At 48.1% G+C, this 23,703-nt stretch overlaps 3 protein-coding genes across 6 annotated transcripts in view; 2 read left to right on the forward strand and 1 right to left on the reverse strand.

The window, feature by feature from the left end:
* The window catches only part of ADORA2B (adenosine A2b receptor), an 18,613-nt gene extending 15,661 nt beyond the window's left edge, over positions 1-2,952 (forward strand). Inside the window, exon 2 of the mRNA XM_009672980.2 lies at positions 1,596-2,952. Coding sequence (XP_009671275.1) covers positions 1,596-2,289 — 694 coding nt within the window. The 3' untranslated portion in view covers positions 2,290-2,952. The remainder of the gene's footprint in view (positions 1-1,595) is intronic.
* Positions 1-19,613, reverse strand: part of ZSWIM7 (zinc finger SWIM-type containing 7) — a 21,709-nt gene extending 2,096 nt beyond the window's left edge. For 2 of the 3 annotated variants that reach the window (XR_011134953.1, XR_011134954.1), the window contains exons 1-6: positions 19,360-19,526; positions 17,155-17,176; positions 13,759-13,861; positions 7,639-7,743; positions 6,579-6,805; positions 531-686 (exon numbers count right to left, since the gene is read on the reverse strand). Coding sequence is in view for 1 of the 3 variants with exons in the window: in XM_068910430.1 (XP_068766531.1) it covers positions 6,689-6,805; positions 7,639-7,743; positions 13,759-13,861; positions 17,155-17,176; positions 19,360-19,435 (423 nt within the window). In the remaining 2 variants the exon portion in view is untranslated. Of the gene's footprint in view, positions 1-530; positions 687-6,468; positions 6,806-7,638; positions 7,744-13,758; positions 13,862-17,154; positions 17,177-19,359 lie in introns of those variants that run through there. The other variant, XM_068910430.1, reaches the window with a different exon arrangement.
* On the forward strand, positions 19,534-23,559 carry TTC19 (tetratricopeptide repeat domain 19). Of its 2 annotated transcripts, XM_068910426.1 has the most exons (10): positions 19,534-19,726; positions 19,798-19,874; positions 19,959-20,069; positions 20,140-20,178; positions 20,773-20,829; positions 21,158-21,219; positions 21,768-21,862; positions 22,085-22,239; positions 22,549-22,711; positions 23,238-23,559. In XM_068910426.1, exons 1-10 carry the CDS (start codon positions 19,549-19,551, stop codon positions 23,369-23,371), a joined length of 1,071 nt encoding a protein of 356 aa, XP_068766527.1. In that variant the 5' UTR covers positions 19,534-19,548; the 3' UTR covers positions 23,372-23,559. The 2 variants fall into 2 exon arrangements, with proteins under 2 accessions (XP_068766527.1, XP_068766528.1); XM_068910427.1 differs by having other exon boundaries at positions 19,633-19,726; positions 19,798-20,069.
* Positions 23,560-23,703: the final 144 nt, after the last annotated feature.

Below are 23,703 nucleotides of genomic sequence, written 5' to 3' on the forward strand. Positions count from 1 at the left end.
ACAAGCGCTGAGACAAGGGTGTGGGGGGGAGGCACATGTATGTCAAGCCAGTAGATGCTAATGTGCTATAGATAGGACAATAATGGGTTTCTCATGTTGTCTTTCTGGCAATCGCTGCGTTCTTCATATCTCTACAAAGAGCTCTGACTAATGCTTTGAGATTGGGATCTGTTCTAATTGCATCCAAAGCAGCTTGTCTTTTGCTGCTTTACTGTTTAGATTCCAGTTCCATTTGCTTCTCTGTGCATCTGGGGGCCGGAGGGGGGCACCTTTGCTTTCTCAGCTATGTATCTTTGGTGCTGGGAAAGGTGTAGGGGCAATGCATGGCTCTGCAACACTCAGCACTGCAGCAGCTTGCCCTGGGCCACACCTGAAATTCTCCATAGCACCTATGAGAGCAGCAGGTGCCTGACGAAGGCGCTTAAAATTCTCGATCTTGCTGTCCAGTTATTGTAGGTCAGTAGAGCACAAGCATCATTTGATAACAGCCTCAAACTGAAGCTACGTAAGGAAATATGGTTTAAACTCACCGAATGCTTCCGCAGCTGCAGCCCTCAGGTCGGCGTCCACGTGAAGCCGCCTGCATTAGCACTGTTAACGGGGAGTGCACAATGCGGGGAAGGCAAAGGGAGGGAGAACAGCCCAGCATTTCTGGCTCCCAACTCCATGCTTGGATCCAGGACTCTCTGAACAGTGACACAAACCGTAACTTGTAAATCTCCTAAGTAATCTATCATTAGCAGTTGCTTTCAGATGCTGGCATAGAGAAGTCTTTCAGGGTATTTGTTATCCAACCACAACAACCTAGCGTGGGCTGCAGTCTGGCATGTGGAAGCCAGCAATTGCACTGTTTGGGAAGCTGGCAGGATCCACAGTTTCCACACACACACACACGTATACGTCCCATGTTAATGTAGGACGTATACACAGCAGCACAGGGCACAATATCACCTTATTGGACTGCAGCAATCGTCAGCAAAAGCTGGCTTTGCTGCAGGCACAAGAACAGCCCAAGCTGAAGCAAGTTTGGCTGTGGTGTAAAGGCTGTAAGAACATGTGGTGATGCTGGCCAAGTCCTTAGCTGCCCGTTACAGTGTACAATTAAGAGCCAGACTTGGCTCAGCTGTAATAAGTCGGCCCAAAAGTCCATGCAGCCTGCCCTGGCATGCCCAGTAGTGGATGCTTACAGCAGGAGAATAAGTTGGTGGTTACAGAATGAGCCTTCCCACTGTACTTGCCCTCCTTGCAGTAGGTGGTTTAGGGACATGCAGTGATAAAGCCCTTTCAAGAATCTAAGTCCTTACCTTTACTGAGTCGCACAGGGCTGATGTTCATGGGCAAGGGGCAGTGCTTGGCACCTTGCAGGAATGGTAACTGAACCACCTCCCCAAATCACTTTGTGTAGACATAGAGCAGACGAGAATTCCTCCCCCCCTCCCCGCCCTGGCCAATGATTACAGAGGTGAGATTCCTGCATAGGTGTGGGTGGGGCTGTTGTGATGTTGGCCAGAAGGCCGATGGCTTTAACTGCAGGGAAGTCACAAACGCTCATTTATTTAATGGCTCAATTTTGGTTTTTGTTCTTGATTCTGTAGGTATAATAGTCTAGTGACTGGGAAGCGGGCAAGAGGACTCATCGCGGTGCTGTGGGTCCTGTCCTTTGGAATTGGACTGACTCCACTCATGGGTTGGAATAAAGCCATGAGTGGGTGTCCTAACTCCACCAACGAGACAGAGGCTGCCACCGAGAAGGAACACCATGGCTGCTTCATCTCATGCCTCTTTGAGAATGTGGTAACTATGAGCTACATGGTGTACTTCAACTTCTTCGGCTGCGTGCTGCTTCCACTCGTCATCATGCTTGGAATCTACGTTAAGATATTCATGGTCGCCTGTAAACAGCTGCATCAGATTGAACTGATGGGCAACTCCAGGACCACACTACAGAAGGAGGTCCACGCAGCCAAGTCTCTGGCCATCATCGTAGGCCTTTTTGCCTTCTGTTGGCTGCCTCTGCATATCTTGAACTGTATTACTCTCTTCAATGAGGAATTCTCCAGATCCAAGCCTGAGTGGATGATGTATATGGCCATCATCCTCTCCCACGCCAACTCTGTCATCAATCCCATCATCTACGCCTACAGGATCAGGGACTTCCGCTACACATTCCGTAAGATCCTTTCCAAGATCCTCTGTAAGACAGATGACTTCCCTAAGTGCTCCACTGACAACAACCAGCACCTGACTGTCTCCAATATTAACTCTCCAACAGCCTCTGTGACCATATGACCTTGCATGTCCTGCTCCTAGGATTTTGCAGTTTGTCCCAGACACTACCCTTCCTTGTGCCTATGTGAACAGCTAACTCCTAGAGGAGTGCTCAGAGATGACCACTATGCAGTTATGAAGCTGTATTTTTTATTATTTTTTTTATTAACATAGTGCCTCCTAGAGGAATAACCTGACTGGGAAGACTGCGTGCAGCTCACCCTCTACTGTAACCCATGTTGCATGAGTGCTGGTCATCTTATTGCATTTCTTTTTCCAGGTCAAACATTGACTATGGAAGACCCACCTGCTGGGGGTGTTTCCCCAATTGTGCTGCTCATGTCAAGTCCTAGGATCTTTATTTTTATTATTATTATTATTTTTTGATTCACTTAGTAATAATTTTGTGTCTGTTTTTGGGTTGTTCTTTAAGTCCATACTTGACAGCACTTTGGTAATACCCTAATTATTCCATCAATTGTTTGATGCAGCTAGTATTCTCTGATGGGAAAAAAGTCTTACTTAGACCAATTGCTGGTGTGAAACTGAATCTGTGTTTCCAGGCTCTGAAGGAACCGATTGTGTTAATGGGAAAACAAGATCATTAACTGGCCATGTATTTTTGGCCCCAGTACGGAAGCCCTACTTATTAAACGATAACTTTTCAGAAAAGGCTTGACCGAAGTCACATACAACAGCAGTCTTATTGTCTTTAAATCACTTTCTTCTACCGGATTTACTAAATTCTTCAGACCAATGCTTCAGGTTTCTTACCAAATCTAATTTCTGTTATCAAAATTCAAAAGGCAGAAGCATCCCAGTAGTCACAGATGGTCTGATCCTAAGTCTCTGAGGTTAGTGGAAACACTCCCTTGGTGACATGATCTCCACAATCAGACTTTGCTCTCAAGTCAAAACTTGATAGACTTGCAGTGTCTCCAGAAGCACAGGTTTTTAGCTGTGATAGCTCGCCTGATTCCTAAAACCTGGTCTTGCTGAGGTTCAGGTACATCCCAGTAAGCCTCAGAAGTCGAGAGTGCTCTTTTTCTAGTAGTGAGGAGGTTTTATCCTGACCTGCATCAGTAGGAAAAGACACGGGAAGGGAACTAATTTGCCTGAGAAACTAGAATGCCTTGACCTGCGAGCTGATCTTGGCCAAGCTCTTTGGGGAACAAGCTCACACCATAGATTTTCTAGCCTTGACTTTGTGGCTAACTGCAGAGTCCTGGCCTTTTAACAGTACAGGCCCACCCAACAGCAGAGCGGTCTTAATTTGTACGGCAAGTTAGTAACTCTGCAGCCACAGCTCAGTTTTTAATTACTGCACTTGATTTACTGTGTAACTGTGGTATGCAAAACTTTACAAAGGTAGAAAGAACAGTGCATTATTTTCCAAAGTACGAGCTCCATTCTCCAAATTGCATGAAGACATGTGCACTACTGTAAATGAATCAGTGTTTCTGGTATGTCTTTTAGCAGGGCAGTTCATTCCACAACTGAGAGGAATGAGGGGAGGAAAGGGAGTTAAAAACACCAGGCTCCCTCCTTCATGCCCAAAAGTTGATTTTAGTACAGAGACATGTCTGTGCTTGACTGATAAAGACTATGACACAAAGCATACCATGTTTCTGCTCCTGCCGTAAAGTGGTTGTGGAAGGAAAAGGGTCTTGTTAAAGGACAGATCAGAGACTAGATCAGACCTGCCATAGTGTTGTAGCCTACTTACAAAACAGGAGTCTTGCCTGATGGCTCTTGAGTGGCAGAAAAGTGGTAGTATTTGTCTCTGTAGCACTCAATGCCAAAAGGAGCATCACTATGCGATCGATGGGAAGCTGGAGTGCAAGGATGGGTATTTAACATGTCTTTCAATGGTAACCCATAACACTGGCCTTCCTAATCCATGCCAGGAGACAGAGATAGGAAGCAGTCCTTTTAGAGTCAGGTTGCAGGGAAGGAACTTTAAACACATCCAGTTCCTGAAGGATAGGCCCAGTGGACAGACTGTGTTGCCTGGAGCAGTTTGTCCCTGATAAGTTGTACTTGAACTATACAGATACCAGCTTTTTATTTTTTTAACTGTATTGCACTATAGGGGTGGTGCAACATAAGACCCCCTCCCCCCCCCTCCCCCCAAGTTTCATTTCTCTGGAATATATAGATGACAAACATCCTGTAAAATCAACTGAGAAACAGCTCTGAAAATCTAATCTGAACAAGTTCTGCTACAGCAGCATCTGCTCTGCTAGCTGGTGTGATCTGCAAGGAGCAGGTGCAGGTGTGATCTAGGGCCCAGCATGCACACAAGAGGACAGTTCACTAGGAAGTGATGAATTTAGCTGCCTTGTATATAGCAGCTCAACAGTTAGATAGAGCCAGACTCAAACCTTGGTGAATCACCAGTATGCTCTGAATGGGACTGCAGATGCTTATGCTACGTCCAAATTTGGCTAGAACTGCTTTGGGTATCTCAGATACTGGCATTTCCAAAAAGAATCTAAATAGTTAAAGTTACTGTCCTCAGTGTTCATCCTTTAACATCCCCGTTCAGCTTTGCTGCATCTGCCTTGTTCATGGTCCAGCTAACAGATGTATCTTCCTCCTGCCGTTTGGGCAGGGTTTGGCTCTCTCCTTACTTTGTTCCTTCCCTTCTGTATTATCTTTGGCTGCGTTCCGTCTGTTAATCATGGCTGGAAACAACCAGGGTTTCACCTGCAGGTCTGGCAGCATTGCAAAGTGGTTGCAAGCCACATTTATCCTTACAATAAGAAATGTAATCCCTCCCCTCCCCTCCCCTCCTGTTTTCTGAAAATGAACCAAAATCCAGACAGCAAAGAACAGACTGACACACACAGTACTGCAATATAGAGCAAGAGCCGGTCCCAGAACACTTGCCTGCATGTGACAGCTTGCGCTGCAGATCAGCATCCCCTACAGCTACCTTTCATATGCCTCTTATGAGCCAGAATTCCTGTACAGATGTGTTGTTTCCTTAGTATGAATGTGCCCTTGGGTTATTAGCCACTATTAACTATGGCCCAGGGCACTCTGGTATTTAGGCACATAAGTGCCTTCATGGATCTAAGCCTAAGTCATTTGAAGGCAAAATAAAAACAGAACCCCTCCAACACAAACACACAAAAAAAGCTCTGAAGGTTTCTATAAAAATGTGAAGTGAAAATGGCTGAGGAACTTTCTATGGTGAGTACTGCTGTACATGCTCAGCTATTACTCGCTACTGCTCTGATGTAAATAGGATGGATGTGTTCTCTTGTTGCTCAGATTTTGTAATTGCAGTAACTTTGTTACTTCCATACAGAATGCTTAATTTACCATATACACAACCTGTCTCAGGCTGTGCCCTGTCTTTTTGTTCGGTGTTGTGTTCAAGTAGCGTTATCATACAAGCCTATGCTGTACCTGAGGAGGAGATGGATATGCAATGCCCTAGGCCTACCTCAAAGCACGGGCAGGTAGTGAGAGAACTCACCTGGTGTGCAGGATAGGGGGAGCAGCAGTTTTCCTTTTGTCCATGTCTGACATGGGCAGCAAGCCTTGCTCCAGCTCTGTGAGGGCAGCTGTAAGAGCTTACCAATACCATTTACCAGACAGAACCACAGCAGACTGTGTCCTGGACCAAGAACAGAGACAACTTCAACCCAGTTCTAACATGGGGGAAAAGACAATGATCCTAGAGGGGATTCTCACAGGGGAAAATGGTTCCATAACCCCTTGCCTTGCCTGCTAGCATGAAGTGCTAGAGGCTTATCTGAATTGGATCAATTTAAAACCAAAGCGACCAGGCCAACTCTTCCAAATACCCCATATTACAGTAAGCACAGCAGCAATGAGGCCTTTGTAGAAAAGCAGAACTGTCATCAGCCTTGAGGCACTGAGGTAGCCCTTCCCCTGATACACATTAGCCAGGGATAAATCTTGAAAGTGCTCTGAGCAGCTAGCTGCATAAAGCCACTGCAGCTTCACTCTACCAATTTTTAAAGGCCAATTCCACAAAGCCATGCAAGTCCTTGAGGTGGAAGGGCTGGGGCTGCTGTCAGAGTAAGAGCAGAGTTAACAAGTGTTAATGAATCACTAAGAGAGCTGCTGGACTGTTCCTATCTCCACATTACAAGTGCCCAATACTACAGATCAGTTCAAACATCTTCAAAAATCCAAGAATAGCCTAAATAAATGAACCTGATGTCAATACAGTTTCTGCCCATGCTGAGCTTTCTTAACATTTATTAATTAGTCCATCAGTGCAAGGCTGCTATTTAATGCCATGCTTGGCTGCAGCAGCGAAAGAAACCTACCAGCCACAATGAACATTTGACAGCTTTGTAGAGAGTAGGAATGCCAGTTATGCATCTCAGAGCAGCTGGGAGGGTACACAGAAAGCACATCTGCATGTGATCCAAATCCTTCATCCTTCTTCCTCTTCCTCAGCCAGTAAGATGCTCGTGAGCTGCTCCTCAGAGACAGTTAGTTCCTGGCATGCTCCCATGGCCTGGCTGAGGTAGACGGCAAGTATATGTTTGCACTGTAAATAATAGCACAAGCACGTTAACAGCAGGAGTGATGCAGGAACGTCATGTTGCATCTGGGAGCCACAGAAACCCATCCTGGCCAGGATGTGTGTAATGAAGATCTCACCCCTCTCAGAAACATGGCTCCCTCTTGGCATCCCAAGCACGAGCACAGGTTGGAGCTCCAGTTGGCCCCAGGTCAACTCCATGATCAAGATAATATAACACAGGGTCTGACACACAACAAAGCATTACTAGATCCTAATGCCTTTTCCATGCTGGACACAGGAGCAGGTGGGTTCAGGCTATAGAGAACAACAGTTGATTTGGTACTGCCTGGCAGCATTCACGCACCCCACAAGGCCCTCTAGAAAACAACAGCACTAGGCCCAGCTCACGGAGCTCCTGGAACAGAAGGTTTCCCCTGGAGGGAGGGAGAGTTGGTGTGGGTGGACACTTACAGGCCAATTAGTTACCCTGAGCCCTTCCTCACTGGCACTAGGTTTACCACACCACCTCATCAGCCAGACTCCATGGGGCTGCCACATTTACAACAACGGCCCTTGTTCCAAGAGGGCAGGGATTATTCACCTCTTGATAGTCAGAATATTAATGTGTAATTAAGAACAAAAGCCCTCCTAAACCCTTGTAGGTGTAGCTCCACCCAGATACCATGACTCCCAGAGGCCTGATTATGCGCTGGGTTAGCCACAGCCTGCATGGCCAATTCAACACTCATGTGTTTGCTCTCTTGGAAACTTCAGCCTGCTTGGGTTCAAGGAGGAGAGATCAGCAGAGCCTTCTCCTCCTTCTCTGTCCTGGGCCCAAGATAAGGCAGGCAACTTACCAAAAGGCTCTCGCTCTTCTGCAGTACAGTGAAACCAAAAGCAGGACACGTGCAGAAGTGGCAAGAACTATAGCAGGTGTACAGTTTGCCTGAGCTCCCAAGGACCTGAAACAAAGACAGATGGGTGAGGTAAGAATCTTTTAACTTCTCTCACTCCCAGCCAGTATCTGGCCTGACGTCCCCCCCACAGGGATTCACAGCATGCATCAGGCAAAGAGGCGCCGCAATACACAAAGGGCAGCAATTGTTTCTCGCAGAATACTGCAGCGAAGAAATACAGGTGGCCAGAGTCCGCAGTTCCCCTCTAATCAGCAGGCCGATGCCCTCAAGGGACAGCACTTGTGTCAGCATGGCCCAGAGGAAGGGAGGGAGAAGGCTACCGGGCAGGCCACAAGCCTCCTTGGCTGCCTCCTGGCATGATGGATCCTGAGGGAAAGGGAGTACTGGCCCACCTAAGGAGAATACCATGTGGCATTTGTTCTGCAGTGGACAGATATGCTCCATCCCCCTGCCTCGCTCTCCAGGGACCCACAGGAAGCCAGAAACTCCTCAGCTCTCTTACAGTGCTCTACACGCTTCTCTTCTACTGGAGAGGAAATGCTCCCTATGGGAATGCACCCATGCTGGCAGCAAACCTCTGCTCCAGCTGTTTGTCTGTTGTTGAGAGATCAGGAAAAGGGCAGTACCAGTGAGCACAGAGCCCCCATCCCCTGATCTCTATAAGCCAGCAGCACAGCAAGCTCCCTCTCCCAGTATTGGCAGATGCATCGGAAGGCTGAAGATGACCAAGACTACTTTGTCACAGAAAGCACATTTGCGAATCCAGGGCCAGCACAGACCTGAGGATGGAAGGAGAACAGCAGTGAGCACTAGCAAGGCCTTTCCTAACCAACTCCAGCGGCTGGAGGCTGCAAGGGCTCTTGCTGTTTTGCTCCCACAAACAGCTGCAGCTATTGGAATCCAGTTTTGTCTGAATAAACAAAGTTCAAGTCTCCAGAGAAGAAGCCTCCCTGCTCCATCTCTGGTTTGGGAACATCACTGTCTCCCTTTCCCACATGCTGCTCCTTTGCGAGGCCGGTACTGAGGCACATCTCTTCTGCACCATAGGCACAGGACACAGGCAGCCAGGCAAGGGAAGCATTCATTTCCAATGTGGAGAAGCTGACAGGCAAACTGTGCAGGCTGCTGCTGAAGCTGATTGCATAGTACAGAAAAGCCACCCTAGCGATTACTTCTCTTTTGCTTTCTGCAAGACTGGAAAACAGCTTTTAGAAAGCTACTCTGAAAGCAAACTGCTCTGCCCTCCTTCTATTGTGAAGGGTCCACAGGAAGAGAACACACTCGAAGACTATCAGCAGAAACCTGCAGTCAATAGCATGAACTTTACTAATGCTTTAAGGCCTAAATTGAGCCCACCCCATGGCCAAAACACAATTATAACACAATATTTGCCACCATTTGTCTAATATCTGACACGACAAGAGAGCGAGGGCTTTGTGGCAGCTCTGTTACATGGCTTAAGTTCCTGGCACTAACTTTTACTGGATGATCCAGAGAATAGCAGGAATTTATACTCGTGTAATCATGGGCAGTACCCTCCTCTGTGTGCAAACCTTCGGGCTCTCATGGACACCATACCCTCTCCCATACCAGGCCTTAGATGCTTTCTGGGTTCATGGCATGCATAGGATTAAGCACCAAGAAAGACAAGACAGTGGAGCTCTGCAGTGCTGCTTGCCTCTGGAAAGTCCCTGGCGCCCATACATCCCCTCCAGAGGAACACCATCCCTCTGGGTTCAGAGCTGCACTTGCAAGGGGGACACTCCCCTGTGCCCCACAGCTCTCTGCAGCCCCCTGCTTGGCAGATGATGCCTATGACAAGTATGAGCTTTCCCAAGGAAAAGCAACATCTCATATCTCCCAGCTCTCCTAGCAGATTCAGGACACAAGATTTGCAAGGGAAACAAGGCTTTTTTTCCGGAGTCTGGCCTTTACCCTAGGCCCTGCTTTTTCTCCCGGCTGAGTTTGTTTCACTTGTGATAAGTTTGTTTTTCTGTAGCCCCTTTGATTGTTTTTTTCCAAGACGAAGTATTCTGAGGGTGCCTTTCTTTCAGAAGTGTTTCTTTTGAGGAGAGGGGGAAAAACACAGATACTGCCAGATTTGGGCTGAGTTTAGTGTTCTCCTGTCCTGACCTAGATGGCAAGAATGCAGCTATTGCCTAATAAGGCAGAATCTAAAATCCAAAGACCAAGAGGAAAAGGTGCCTCCACTTCTGCTCAGCTGCAGCCAGGCCAGGAACCAGGGAGCTCTCTTGGCCCTGAGACGCTGTGAGATTTCCTCCCACTATCCTCATGTCCCGGCGCCTCACTGGCTGCCCAGAGAGGAAAAATCACCTTGGTGGTGGTGTCACTGCCAGCGTGCTGCGATGCAGGAGGTCCAGCTTTGGCACTGTGTGGTAGCTACTGCTGCCACCAGCATACAGCTAGGCAGCACCACGTGTCTGTGCCAGGACCTGGTGCTCTAATCCTGACAGTGGGGCAGGCTGCCATAGAGTTCTAGGAAATTAATTAAAAAAAGACATAAAAAAGAAGAATCCAATAAAAATGTAGGATGTCAGCAATCCAAGCGACAGTTGGAGGGAACGCTAGAGCACTGCCTCTTCCCCTGCTAGCTGGCTTTACACCCACAGCTCACAGCATTTCTGCAGCTCAGGCATACCTAATAGCTGCTCCAACAGCAGCCTACTCACCACTTTGCACTTCTGCTGAAATCCAGCACAGCTGCACCATTGGCCAGGATCCCCCCCCATCTCTGCACCCAAGCTCTGCAGCAGGTAAGACTTATACCAGCTCTGGAGTTACAAGGGTTGGGCTGAGTCCGCAGTGTGGACAGATACTATACAAGCTCCTTCTGGGGTGATTAACAACTCTGAGGTAACATCAGCCGTTGAGCACCCCCCCATCAGTGCTACCCCTGCAGTAAGTAGCAGGGGCATTAATACCTGGGCATTAAGGACAAATCAAAGCTTTCACTTCACTGAGGGCTCTTTCCTCTCCCATCCCAGTTCCTGTGGGCAAGAGCTGCCTACAGTACAGGCTGCAGTCCTAGGGCCTGCTTGAGCAGAGTCATCTTCCCCTAAAGCAGTGCCCAAGATGTGCTGGTTGATATGAATACAAACAGCATTTTAACCTGCAAAGTATCAACCTCTCAGATTTGGCTATGAGGACGCAGAAGTTTCACAACAGGGCGAGTGTCACGGCCTCAAAGAGAAGTGTTCTCTAGATTCAGCTGAGAGCAAAGACACCACGATACATCCCAGCTCATCCACATCTGGGTATGAACAGCGGGGCAGATCTGGCTTTCTGGGGAAGTGAGATGGATGACTGTGCATGCGTTCCAGGTAGCTACGGATGTCCCCCTCCCACTGTGCTGGGCATGCTTCTCTGCTAAGGGAAAAGTGCACACAGCTGGGGTATGTGTTTACACCACACACATGAAGCAGGAGCCAGTGACACTACCCAGCTACTTTGAGTGCAGTGTCCCACTCAGTGCTTTGGTTTCTACAGCCCCAGATTGTGTTCCTGTCACTGCTCCAGCCAACGGCCTCAGGGGAGACTCTGCTCTTTGTTTCAGCCTCCAAGACAGCTGTGCTGAGGAAGAATTTCACAATGGGACCAGCCTCCTGCCCCCAGAGAAAACAGCTCTTCAGATTCCTCTGTTAATGAACTCATCAGCATGGCCTTAATCAGAAATCAAGCTCCACTAAAGAGGAATGCTGCTCAGAGTAAATCTGCACCTGCAGGCAGGAATAGCTTCATGTTGGTTGCCTGTCAGCTGGGAGGACGTAGGCACAAGACCTTTGGTGATGCAGGGGGACTGCTTAGGTCACAGCCATCAGCCAGGCAGTGCCGGATTAAAAATGGGGCTTCTCCTATATTAAGCCCTGGTGACTGGTCCTGACCTACCTATCCACCGGTTCCTTCCCCTTAGGGAAAACTAGTGGCTCACTCTACCTGCAGAGGTAGGAGGGGAGCAGTCCTGACACCTACTCTTTTCCAGTGAACATCAGTTGAGCAAATTGTCAGGGCCATCAGTAGATAATAATGAACCAAGAAGACCAGCTCCCACCTGGTGACTGCAGGACTACCTCCAGCAGAGGGTTCAGCCCCTCACTTCAGTGGGAAGAGGGCTGGGCAGCATAGAGGAGTGCCTGCCTTGCTGCAGCACATACAGTTGGAGACAGCAGCGTGCAGGAGCAGCTCTGCCCAGACTAGAACAGGGTGACAGGTCAACACACGGCACAACAAAGACCTCTTGTAAGGCCTCACACAGCTGCATCCTACAGCTACAGCAACAACTCTCATGTCACTGGGCAAAAAAAGACAAGAAGGGGCTCAGAAGGGGGAACAGGTAAAGATTATGGCAGCGCTATCCTTCTCTGGTGTCCTCCCTGCCTCATGAGGCTTCCTCCATCTCTGAGATGGACACCAAGCCTCCTGAGATGCAGATAACTCTGCATGACCAGAGGCTCCAAGCAGCCATCCGTATCGTTTAAATCAAAACATGGTGAGTGAAAACCGTGCATCCCAGTTTGCAATGCTCTGCCTTGGCCCACATAGCCTGACTAAGCCCTGCAAGGAGAATGTGATCATTCTCTGCTCAGTGGCATATTTAGTAGAGCAGCAATAAAAAGGAAAAGCCTTTAAGGCTTCAGTTAATGAGGCAGCTTCCCAAAAAACAGAAATGTCTAGAGAGAACTGCTGTCTCAGGGTCCTGGAAGCAGTGCTTCTTAGGCATTGCTAAACACCCATGAGGCAAGCCCTCAACTCAAACCAGAGGCTGTGGTTCTTGAGCCTTGTATGTTTATGAATTATGCCTCTTCGGAGGGTCAGATGCGCTCTCCAAAGATGCCCCACAAGCGATGAAGACTCCATATGCAAATCAAGCAATGCAAGTTCTGAACACGTGAAAAATGTTTGTGTCATCACCCAGGCCTGGCTTCCCAGCTCTTCTCTTACTCCAGAAGACCCCAGCGCATCTCAGCACCTCCAGAGAAGCAGGGAAGGGCCTTTGCAGGGAGGATATTTGCAAATGTTCCTCTTAGCTCTTGCAACAGCAAGCAGAGAGATTCCCCCTTCTTTGATGTGTGAAAAAGCAAAGCACCCGGTTCAGCAACAGAGGAGACTGAGACATCTAAGGGAGGTTAGTAGCACTAAATAGCAGAAGCAATTAAGTGCCTCTTCACCAAAATCTTATGAGCACAGGGATCCCACTGCTTGTACAGCCTTAGCTGGGCCACAGCACACAGCGTCTCTCCAACTCTGTGACTCCATGGGCTGGATGGAGCTGATCAGCAGGTCACAGAAAATTGACAGACCATCCCCAACAGAGATGCCCCAGCACAGCACTCATAGAAGAACAAGGAACTGTCCATACCACCGAAAAGTTTGAAAGAAGCGCCACTGGTTTCTCCCTCCAGCTAATGCGCCTGACCTCCAGCTCTGATCCTGTGCTGTAAAAGGAGTTTGATCTTTAGGGCTAGGTTGAGATTTTCTGCTTAAAATGCCAGTGATGAAGATGTTTCTGTGATCCGCAGACTTGGCTACAATGAACTGCGATGAAAGCCATTTCATTGCAATGCAGGTTTGCCTGCGTTGCCTCCTCCCAATAAGGATCCTATTGCCAGGTTGGATGCCAAGAGTGTTCAGGACAGTGAGGAGACCAAGTGCAACAGGGAAAGAAACATGATGACAGCACTTAACAGTGTTGTATACACTTTGTCAGGAGGAAGAACCGCCTTTGCTGGATAGGATGAAAGTAATACAGCAAAACCAGTGATCCCCGCAAAGCATCCTTCTGACCCTGACACCCACAGGCATGTCAGGAGTGGTCTTTGATTGGCTGGGAGCTGCAAATAAAACTGTAATGCACAACGCTGTTCTAATTCTAGCCTGTGGCTACTGCTCTCCAGTATCACTTTAGGAATTTACGAGACACTAATGTTGTCTCTGTGTTTATCCAAGTGCATTTCCTTGTTATGCGAGTTAGGAAAATACTGGCTCACACGTCAACTGAAAGTTATCAGAAACTGAGTTAGAACAGAAGAAAACAGTGTCTACCTGGTATGCAGTCCTTCCGCTAGGGGACACAACTCGAGTGACAGAACGTTGATCCACCAAATCCAAAGCTGGGACAGCAGATGGGCCAAATATGAACTTCAGTCTGGAAGACAAGGTGTATCTAGTTAGGTCACACCACAAAATGAGAATTCTATTTAGGGGGCTTAGCCTTAATCCATATAATTTCACCCTATGGACACCAGAAGGCCCGTAGCCAAAGGCTCCCATTGCAACTCAAAATCTCACCACTACCAGGTCCATTAACTATGCCACCAAGCAACGAAGTGTGTAAGTTATTCTCATTTTTGCTGACCTTCACCAAGTGACTGCCAACCCCTGACCAGCTCTCTAAGACAACCTGGATGCATCCCAGCTGGCAGCCGTTCTCTTGGAAGACAGACAGGACTCAGTCCTTAAAGACAGCCTCCATTCTGCCAGCTATTCTGTGCATCTATGTGGTTTTTGATATTCTTTAGAGAACTTCCACATTTTCAAGCTGCTCCTAAACAGCCCCACATCTCTTTGCAAAACCCTGCTAGAATTTAATTATAAGGCATTTTAAGAATTTTTCTTATACGGTCACATTACAGCTTATCTGTTCCTTCAGCCCTATGACCCAAACACAATTTTGGCTCTGTGCTACACAAACAGGACATAAAGTGGTTCCTGTGCTGAACTAAAATGAGACAAAGTGCATCAGAGATATGCAAGTGGGAGTTTTATATTGAGTCTCTACTGTTGTGAAGCAGTATTAGCCATGTAGGTGAGAAGTTATCTTTGGACAGCATTTTTGGCTTGACAGAGTCCCTTTACAGGTCACTGATTGTCGCAAAAGAAGTGGGTGAAGCAAGAGACAGGCTGTCCTTATAGTGATCTGATCAGCTCTTTGGTTAGTATTCCTGTAGCTCTTCTGATACAAACTCTGTGTAGACAGAGCACTGTCGCTTAACCAATTTACCAAACAGTGAAGCTAGACAGTAAAGCTGGAAAAGACATCTTGCTTCTGCCCAGCACCCTAAATACACTGGGCCTTCCTCCCCTTTGGCAGCAATGGCAAGACATGGTGGCAAATAGAAGCTACGGAAAGGAGATTCTGGGGTATGCACAGTGCTAGGGCTCCAACAGGTGTTACTATCAACAGGCAGCGTCACACATGTAGCCCAGTGATCGCTGTTGCAGCAAACACTGTGAAACTGTCACATGAGGGCAATGTGCATAAACAGGGATTTCAGCAGGGGCTGCACCAGGAAAACAAGAGAACATGGAGACGGAGTTGCTAACGGTAAGAGAGAAAAGGGATTGTGCTCTGGGACACCTTAGCTGTACCAACAGACTGTCCTGGATGAGTTGCCCCACATCAGATTATTGATCCATTTGGTCTGGAATCCCACCTCTAGTCATGGCCAACACGTCATTCCTCAGAGCAAGGAGAGAGAAATGGTGACAGACAACTCCTTGGGCAGTAGGAAATGCAGCAGTAAGGCTACTTTCTCGTCCCAGGGAAAACTGGTTTATACCCCGGGGCACAAATGTGTCATTTTAGAGTGATCATGTCTTCTGGATCACCGTCACAACTGAGGTATAAATTAACCTTCTCTACCCTCCAAAGTGCAGTAATCAGAAGCTAATGGCCATCGGGGAAACACTGCTGATGCTCCACTGCATGTGGAGCAACTGGATAGCCATAGTTTTACATCTCTGATCCTGCTACCAGAATAGTTCAAGAAGGATTGTATCTGCTGATGATGCCATGCAAGGGTATATGCTAAATTATATGTCAAATATGGAGACCTCAACCTTTACCCTATTGTCCAGACAGTTCTTAGGCTTAAAAGTTATTCTATATCTGTACATCCTGCCGCTTCGCATGTCTTTCAAAGAGCTCAGGGGTAACAGAGATAATCTTTACTCTTTTATCCACTGAGAAAAATCTGTGTAGTCTAGATTAGTTACAAAGGTAAACAACCAGGAAATCAGCAGTGATGAAAGGATATTTCAAAACACGAACAAGAGAAAGCAGAGGAACATTTCCAACTCCAGTCAAGACAGACAGAGCTAAGACAGAGCCCTGGTGTCGCAGCAGTACGGTTGACCTGTGTGTCTGAGTCAATCTCATTGATAACAAGCCAAGCAGACAGACTTATTCCAGGAAGACCAAAACTTAAGTGGCAAAAACTCAAGGCGATAGGGATTCATCTGATGGACTGAGAGGTGGGTGGGGGAACACTCAGTGTAAGACATTCCTTAATGATTAGGTTTGGGACTACAAGAGGGCTGAGTCTAATGAGTTTCAGTAACTCTTTCCAATTTGGGGAATTCTTTTTTCATGTATATAGTTTGACCAGTCTAACAGGAAATAAGTAAGGGGAATGCCCAAAGGAAATTCAAGGGCTGGAGAGATTTGGAAGAGATTCAGAAATGAAATGAGAACACTTCTGAGCCCCTGGTCACAGAGAATTGATGGCAATCCGACTGCCAAGTGTTACCACCCAACCATTACTAAACTTAACAAGGGAATTTCTCTCCTACTCTTTTATTTTATGACAAGAAGGAAACAAAAAGTTATGAGACTTGTCAAATACAATCTCACCATTTAAGGGTCGCAATGGTCCCAGAAGAGGGAGCCAGCATGCATACCTTTCACAGGTAGAGAGTGCTATGTTGTGTTACTTTAGATATTGAGGCCCGAAAGGTTCCTGGTGACCTCCTCTCTTGCCTAAATTACAGGCAGGCAGGGACACAAAGCTGAAGACGAAAGTGAAAAGCCTTTATCACAGTGACAGTACCTTTTCTCTGCCACTGCCACTGATCAGTGAGGGCTGCAGAAGTTACAACACTCAGATCTCTTGGGAGGAGGCAATTCTTGGGTATGACTGACGTATTCCCAAACTTCAGTCAATGCAAGGGCAATGAAGCTGACCTGAAATTTCCTCAAAACAGAAGAAAACTCTCAGGGTAATCTTCAAGGTGACACAATATGAAGGCAGTGGAGATGCAGTGTTCCAGTGGCATGAGTCATTTGAAACACAGCCTGCTTTCACAGAAAACTTGTTCCAGGTCTGAGAGTGGACTCAGAGCTCAGCTGAAACATTCTGGGTTTCTGCATGTCTAATCCATCCCAAATTAGAGCAAATCATCACTGGAGATTCAGTGATACAGAGATAATTTCATGAATTATCATGAATCTTTGGAAAAACTCTTGAGATAAGTCGTTTTGGACAGCCACTCCCCCTACCAGCAAAAGCATTTAGCAACAACGCATGAGAAACATGTACTAGTCAAACACAGCAAAAAAACAAACAAACAAAAAAACTCAGCAGTACTATGATGAGAGCAGATTATCAACTGTCCTTTAGCAGAACACTTGGGACAAGAACTAAACCAAAAGATACTTACCCCAGGAGCAAGTCATCAGGAACTGTAACAAAAACAAAACGAAGTGTGATTTTGCTGAACTCCCCCAGTGTGAGAGACTTAGCCATCAGCCTCACAGGGAGGCTAGAGTCTTCCTAATCTGCCCCCAGAGGCCACACAAGATTGCACCCTGCTGTGCTCTAAGCCATCCTTGCTAGCCACCAAAAGTGCAACAAGGTGCAGCAAAATCATTCGCTAGGGCAGAAAATTTCAGTCATGACAGTGTCAGGGAAAGGAGACCTGGCAGTGGATGGGAGTTTGCTTCCCCCACCTTTCACAGCGGGAGCTCCATCTCTGAGCACACCCACCAGAACAGCTCAGGTTCCACAAAACCCAGAGATATGCAAGAACAACAAACAGTCAGGCAATGTTGTTGTTTTTCCTCTTAATTCCTTGCTGCGTGAATTGCACCAAAACTGAGAAGAGTCAAGTGCCAAGCTATCCCCATGAGACCGCCCACCCCTCAGTTCCAGTCCTGGACCTCCCACCCCTGACCTAGGCCTGGATCCTCTTTTCACAACAGCACTGCCTTTCCCCAGGCTGAGTCCGACACTTGCCACATGGCTCCAGCCCCCTCCTTGTACCTAATCTCCGCTCTAACACGTACCCGCGCTCAGCCCAAAGCGATGTTCTATGCAGTTAATACAGCAACTGAGGTTTCCTCAATCCTTTTAAAATAAATCATAAATTCAATTTCTTCTAAGACTCAGAAAACCTTCCAAGTATAAGCTATGCACTTTCAATGCGACTGCTTATACAAAAGGCATTTATGAAGTATGGCAATTAAATATATATTACATATACATTCAGAGCCATGGGGGTTAATTTTAAAAAGAAATGCAGAAGCCCAAATACACTACTTTTATAATATCTTGCTTTTAAAAGCATGCAAATAGACATGCATCCTGAACAACTTGCTCTGCAGCTTTAAGAAGCCAGTTAAAAATATATATATTGGTTTCCCTGAAACACTCTTGGCAGGAGTTGAGAACTCTGCGGCATCAAAACTAACAATGTTGTTCTTTTCCCAACATAGTCTTCCAGGGCATTGCTAGTTTATAGCTTTTAATATACAGAAACATAATGTCTCAATTTAGCAGAACTTCTTGTTAAGATGGAAAATTACATTAAGAAAAATAGTCTGTTTGTTTTAACTAATAAGTTAGGCTACAATTAGCTAATCTGATCTTTTCGTTACCGCTAATGGGACACAGCGTACTATTTGTATTCTGCTGGAAGACTGGGACTTTTGACTTTAAAATCCTTCCTTCTAACAATTCAAAATATTCTCTGTGACTTATGCTGTCGGTTTGACTCTTCCAACTTTCATCTAATTTAATTCTCCAGCCGAGCAGCTTCATTCCCTGGTTATAGCGCAGCGTACTGTCCTAGCGCTTTAGAGAGAAGTGTAGCTTAAAAGTAACATTGATCTTTTTTTCCAGTTTACAACAGGATTTACAGAGTTCTTTTAAAAAGTGACGCGTAGATTTTCGATCTATCCTAACCTGCCACTATGCATGGCGCAAGTACACCAAAACACTGTCAAGGTGGTCACTCGGGCAGTTTAGATGTTACGCCGGCATCCCTTCCTCGCACAAACGTAGTACTCAACAGGTTTCGCTGTACGTTTGGTTGTTTTTAGTGCCGGCAAAAGTATTTAGACTATTTTATTCCCTTATGAAGAACCATTATGCACTACTTACCAAGTGAACATGAACAATAATATTCTTTCAGCGCGAGTTACAGAACTATGTTAATAACCCCGAGTGCAATGAAAGAAGCTGTTCTTAACTAGCTGCTAGAATTGGCCGAGATTTGCTTGTTGGCTTAGGCTCTCCTCGTTCAGCACCAGGGAAGGTGCTCGTAGCCAGAGACGGCGAGCACACCCCCCCCTGCCGGTCAGCTCGGAGAACGTTACCCTTTTTTAATCCGGGTTTTCCTTCCAGTTCTAGTTTTGAAACTCCTGAGCAGGCAAAGAGCTCAGCGGGGAGAGGCCAAAGCCATGGGTTAAAAAAAAAAGCCTTCAGTCATCGCCCCGAACACGCCCAAGCTCTCGCCGAGCAGGGCTGCCCTAGGCCTCCTTGTCAAGGCCGCGCCCGCCTTGCTCTAGCCCCGGGCGGCGCCGCCTCGCCTCGCCTCGCCTCGCCTCCCCGCAGCGCGGCGGCGGCTCCGCTTCCCTTTACACACCGTGCGAGGCCTCCTCGACAGCCCTCCGGATCTCCCTCAGCAGCTCCTCCGCCACGGCCGGCAAGGTGCCGCCCATCGCCTGCAACCGCCCCCGGCAGCCGTTGGGGGAACCGTTAGGCCACGGCCTCCCTTGCGCCCGCGCCCCGCGTCACGCGCCCGCCGAGCTCTTAAAGGGCCCGCGCGGGCAGGATGCTGGCGGCGGCGGCGGTGTCGCGCGCCCTGTGCCGCCTGGTCGCCCGCCGCCCCCGCCCCGCGGCGCTCCCGCCGGCCCGGCTCGCCTGGCGCGGCGCGGCCCGCCGGGGCGGCGGGGGATGGCGGCAGAGGGGGGCGGCGCGGCCGTGCGGCAGGGCGCTGGGTTTCCTCGGAGGTGAGGCGGGTGTGGGGCGGGAGGAGCGCGGCGCGGCGCGGCGCGGCAGTGCTCACCGCGCCCCCGCGCAGCCCTCTCGCTGTTCCCCAGGGCCGCCGAGGAGGAGGAGGAGGAGGACGCCATTATCGTGCTGCTGAAGCGGGCCAAGGTGAGGCGCCGCGGCGGCCGCGTCATGGCGGCGGGCTGGGCCGGAGCGCCGCACCCGCCGCCGCGTTTTGTCCTCTCGCCGCAGCTCAGCGTGGCGAAGGGGGAGCTGGCGGAGGCCGAGCGGGTGCTGCACCAGGCGCTGCGGCTCTCGCACCAGGCCGGGAACGGGAAGGCGGTCGCCTACACCTACAGCATGGTAAGGCGGCGCGGGGCCCCGCGGGCGGGAAGCAGCTTTGGGGCGCTTCAGCGCTGTCCTTCTCTTCCAGATGGCGAACGTGGCCCTCATGCAGGGACAGCTGGACAACGTGAGTAACTCCTCTTGCTTTCTCTCCTCCACCGTCAGAGTTTTCGGGGGCTGACACCCTCGTCCAGTTCTTGCCCGAGACCTCAGAGGTTTGCCTTCGCCCTGCATGCCATGCCTGCCTCATATGGAGCCTTGTGAGGCAGAAATCTCGCAGCCTGAAGCAAAACACGCTGCTTTGGGGCAGGAATCCCAAGAAAAACGGTGACCAGTTGCCAGTTTTTGCGGTTGGGTTGTGAGCCCCAGCGTGGTAAGCAAGGGAAGGAGTGCGTCTTGCTGTCAGATGCCACAGTCGAGCACTTAGAGAACTGGCACAAGGACAGCCTAGCAAACACTGAAAAGACACAGATGTGGTAAACTCGCAGCTGAGGTAGGAGTCCTAAACTAGAAATAGAAAGGAGCCTGCTGGCTGGCCCTAGCACTGGGCTCTGGCTAATATTTCAGTTCTGATTGCAAGCTGGGCCTTGATAAACAAGGCAAACGCCACAAACCATGTCAAACAGGTTTCCCACAGCAGTCTGCCTCTGTAAAGGGTAGAGAGCCTTTCTTCTAAGTGCCACCATGCCTCAATGTTCTCTTTAAACTTCTCTTATTTCAGGCAGAAAAGCTCTACAAAGCAACTATGAGCTATATGCTTGCTGGGGACACCAAGGAGGTATGTTGCTCTGATAGAGGCTTGCAGCTGGAAGTGTTAACAGTGTGGTGCATCGTTCTGTGGTCTGTTTCTTGTTTAGGAAAGACGATGCTTACACGCACTTCCACAAGTTGTGGTTCTTGCCTTGTGCCATATAATACCTCCTACTGGAAAGTGGCAGTATGGTAATGAGCTTGCCTACTTTTCAGAAACTTGATTTAATGGATGGCAGCTCTGAAGACAACAGAATGGGCATTTCAAAATCTAAACTTGGTCCCTAACAAACTAATGGATCTATTGTGCAGATGCAAGAAGAATAACAGTTACGTTGTGTCTTCTCCCTTTGTAGGATGACAATGCAATCCTTGAGATGTCCCTCAAGTTGGCCAGTATCTATGCTGCTCAGAAAGAGTGAGTTCCCTACTAAAGGCATCTTTAATCTCAGCTTTGCAGTGGTAGTCAAGCAGAAGCTCCTCCTTTGAGGAAGAGGGTGCCCAAGGAAGCTTAGATTTGGCAAGGTATCATGAACATGATGCCACAGGCATGATCTTTTTCTGCTCTTGTCACATAGCACAGTGACTGTTGTTACTACCAGCCCAGCTCAAGGCAGCAGTAGCTATAGAGGACAGAGCTCTCTAGCCTTAAATTCACACCTCACAAGACGTGCATTCCGGAGTGAAGCTTGTGAATGCAGTTGGTGTGTGGCCTGTGCTGGAAAGATAACCTCGTTTTTACAAGGGAGAGAGCGCTGCTGGTATGGGTGGTCTTAGCAGGGTTCTCTCCACCTCTTAGATCCCTTTGCCCTTGGTCAGGAGTAGGTCCAGGCCACGATCAAGGAGGGAGCATTGAAGGAAAAGGGTTGTCTTATAGGCCATGTAGGATGAGGAAACAAAGGTCCTAACATCTCTCTGTTCAGGGATGGAGGGAGCCTTGCTTTGCTAAGTCATTGCACTTTGCAGGCACAAATTAGCCCTGGCTGGCTATCAGTTCTGCATCCTGACCTTAGAGGAGAAGATTGCCAAACAAAAGGACTTGCCTGAGGATGTCTTATCAGGTGGGCCTTCCTTGAGCGCTTGAGGGTGGTGCTGTCTTGCTTGCCAAAAACTTACCGTCTTTCCTCTGTTTTTGTGTCCTTGCTGTTGCTTTCCATGTTGCCTAAGCACCATCCTCCTGTCAATCCACAGTCTTCACACTGCATGAATTTCCTGTGCACGTAGGATGTAGACTTGTGCTTGATCTTGTAGAAGTGTTCACTTTCTTTTCTTCTTATTCACAGCTGAAGAAAAAGCCAACACCCGTCTCTTGCTGGGGATGAGCCTAGACGGCTATGCTCGCTATCTCCTAAGCATTAACCAGCTCCCAGTGGCCCAAAAAATGTACGAGAAGGCTCTGCAGATATCAAGTGATGTTCAGGGAGAGACTCATCCACAGGTGAAGTGTAGAGCAGTAGCGGCAGGCACTCGTAGGAAAAGAAAGGCTAACTGATCTCATAGGAAACTAAGGTAGCATTAAAAGCCACTTTGATGGCACTGAACATATATGCAGTACTAAATTAGGTTGTCTTCCTGCTGGGAAGAAAGAGCATGTAGGATGCTGATCTAAAAGTCACTTTCTTTCTTGCCTGAAGCTTCTTTGGAAAGACTACTTTTACTAGTGTGACAGTGGTATAAGTGTAGTGCTCCCATTACCCCAGGGTTTAATGAATCCTGCTCTGAAGCCTCCTGTTCTGTCCTGCTGCAGACTGTGGTCCTGATGAATGACTTGGCAACTGTGCTGGATGCTCAGGGGCACTATGATGAGGCATACTCCTACGTGAAGAGGGCAGCTGATCTGGCAAAGGAGACACAGCACCCTGAGGAGCACATGGTGCTGAATAACCTGGCAGCAATTCTGATGCACAAAGGTAACTGAACATCCAGCCCAATGCATTGTGTATGTGCTGACTGCAAGATTGCTGTATCACAGACTTGAATTCTAGAGTTGTGTTTTTGCTGTTACTCTTTTTAGTTGAAGCAGCAGGTCTACAGACCTGGTCTTGGCAAAGTGTTATATTTAAACTGAATTCAGCTGCTGAAGGATCCTTTGCAGTGTAAGTGCAGTACTGGTGCATCTGACTCAGCCAGAAGGTTGCCAGGAGATCTAGTTTCCCTTGTCCTGTACCAGAGGACTATATACCCAGTAGCCGGTTCCAAAAGGACTGGGTATATTGCCTGAGACTCGTTTGTTTCCATGATCTTAATGCTGAAGCAGCACCTTGTCCTGTCACTACAGCTGCTGTCTAGCTTTCATAGTTGACATCCTGTGCTGAATGTTTTCTGAACTTCCCTACTTCCTGAAGTGTTCCAGGATTCCTTTGTGTGATCAGCTTCAGGGGCGTACTCTGAAAGATGATGTAACTGGCTAGCCATGTACCTTTCCTCTTGCTACAGAAGACTTTCTGCAAGCAAAGCAAGTGTATAAAGAAGCTCTCAAGCAGGCAGAACAGAAGGGAGATGTTGCTTCTGTCCAGCACATCCAGGAAGAACTAGCTGAGCTGGCCAAGAGGAGAAAGGGCTCCAAATGAATTTGGCCAAAGAATCCAAGCTTGAGGTGGCTGACAGCAGCAAGGGTGGGTCAGTACCAGCAGGCTGGGACAAGTTTGGTGCAATTCTCAGGGGAAGCAGCAGTGAGGAACTTATGGACTACTTAACAAGAAATGCTGCTACTGCCTACCTATTTAGCCCAAAATAAAATTGAGAAATCTTAACTGTATGTGAATTTAAAGTTGTGGTGTAGTCTATGGTTAAAGTGACCCTCTGTGCTAGTGCGTAAACTTAAGTCTTGACTGCCAGCACAGTGGACCTGTGGAACTTGCCTGCTGTTAATACTTGCAGCAAGGCTTTCATTTGCTACTCC

The sequence above is a fragment of the Struthio camelus genome, chromosome 16 (genome assembly GCF_040807025.1).
Source record: "Struthio camelus isolate bStrCam1 chromosome 16, bStrCam1.hap1, whole genome shotgun sequence".
Lineage (NCBI taxonomy): Eukaryota > Metazoa > Chordata > Aves > Struthioniformes > Struthionidae > Struthio > Struthio camelus.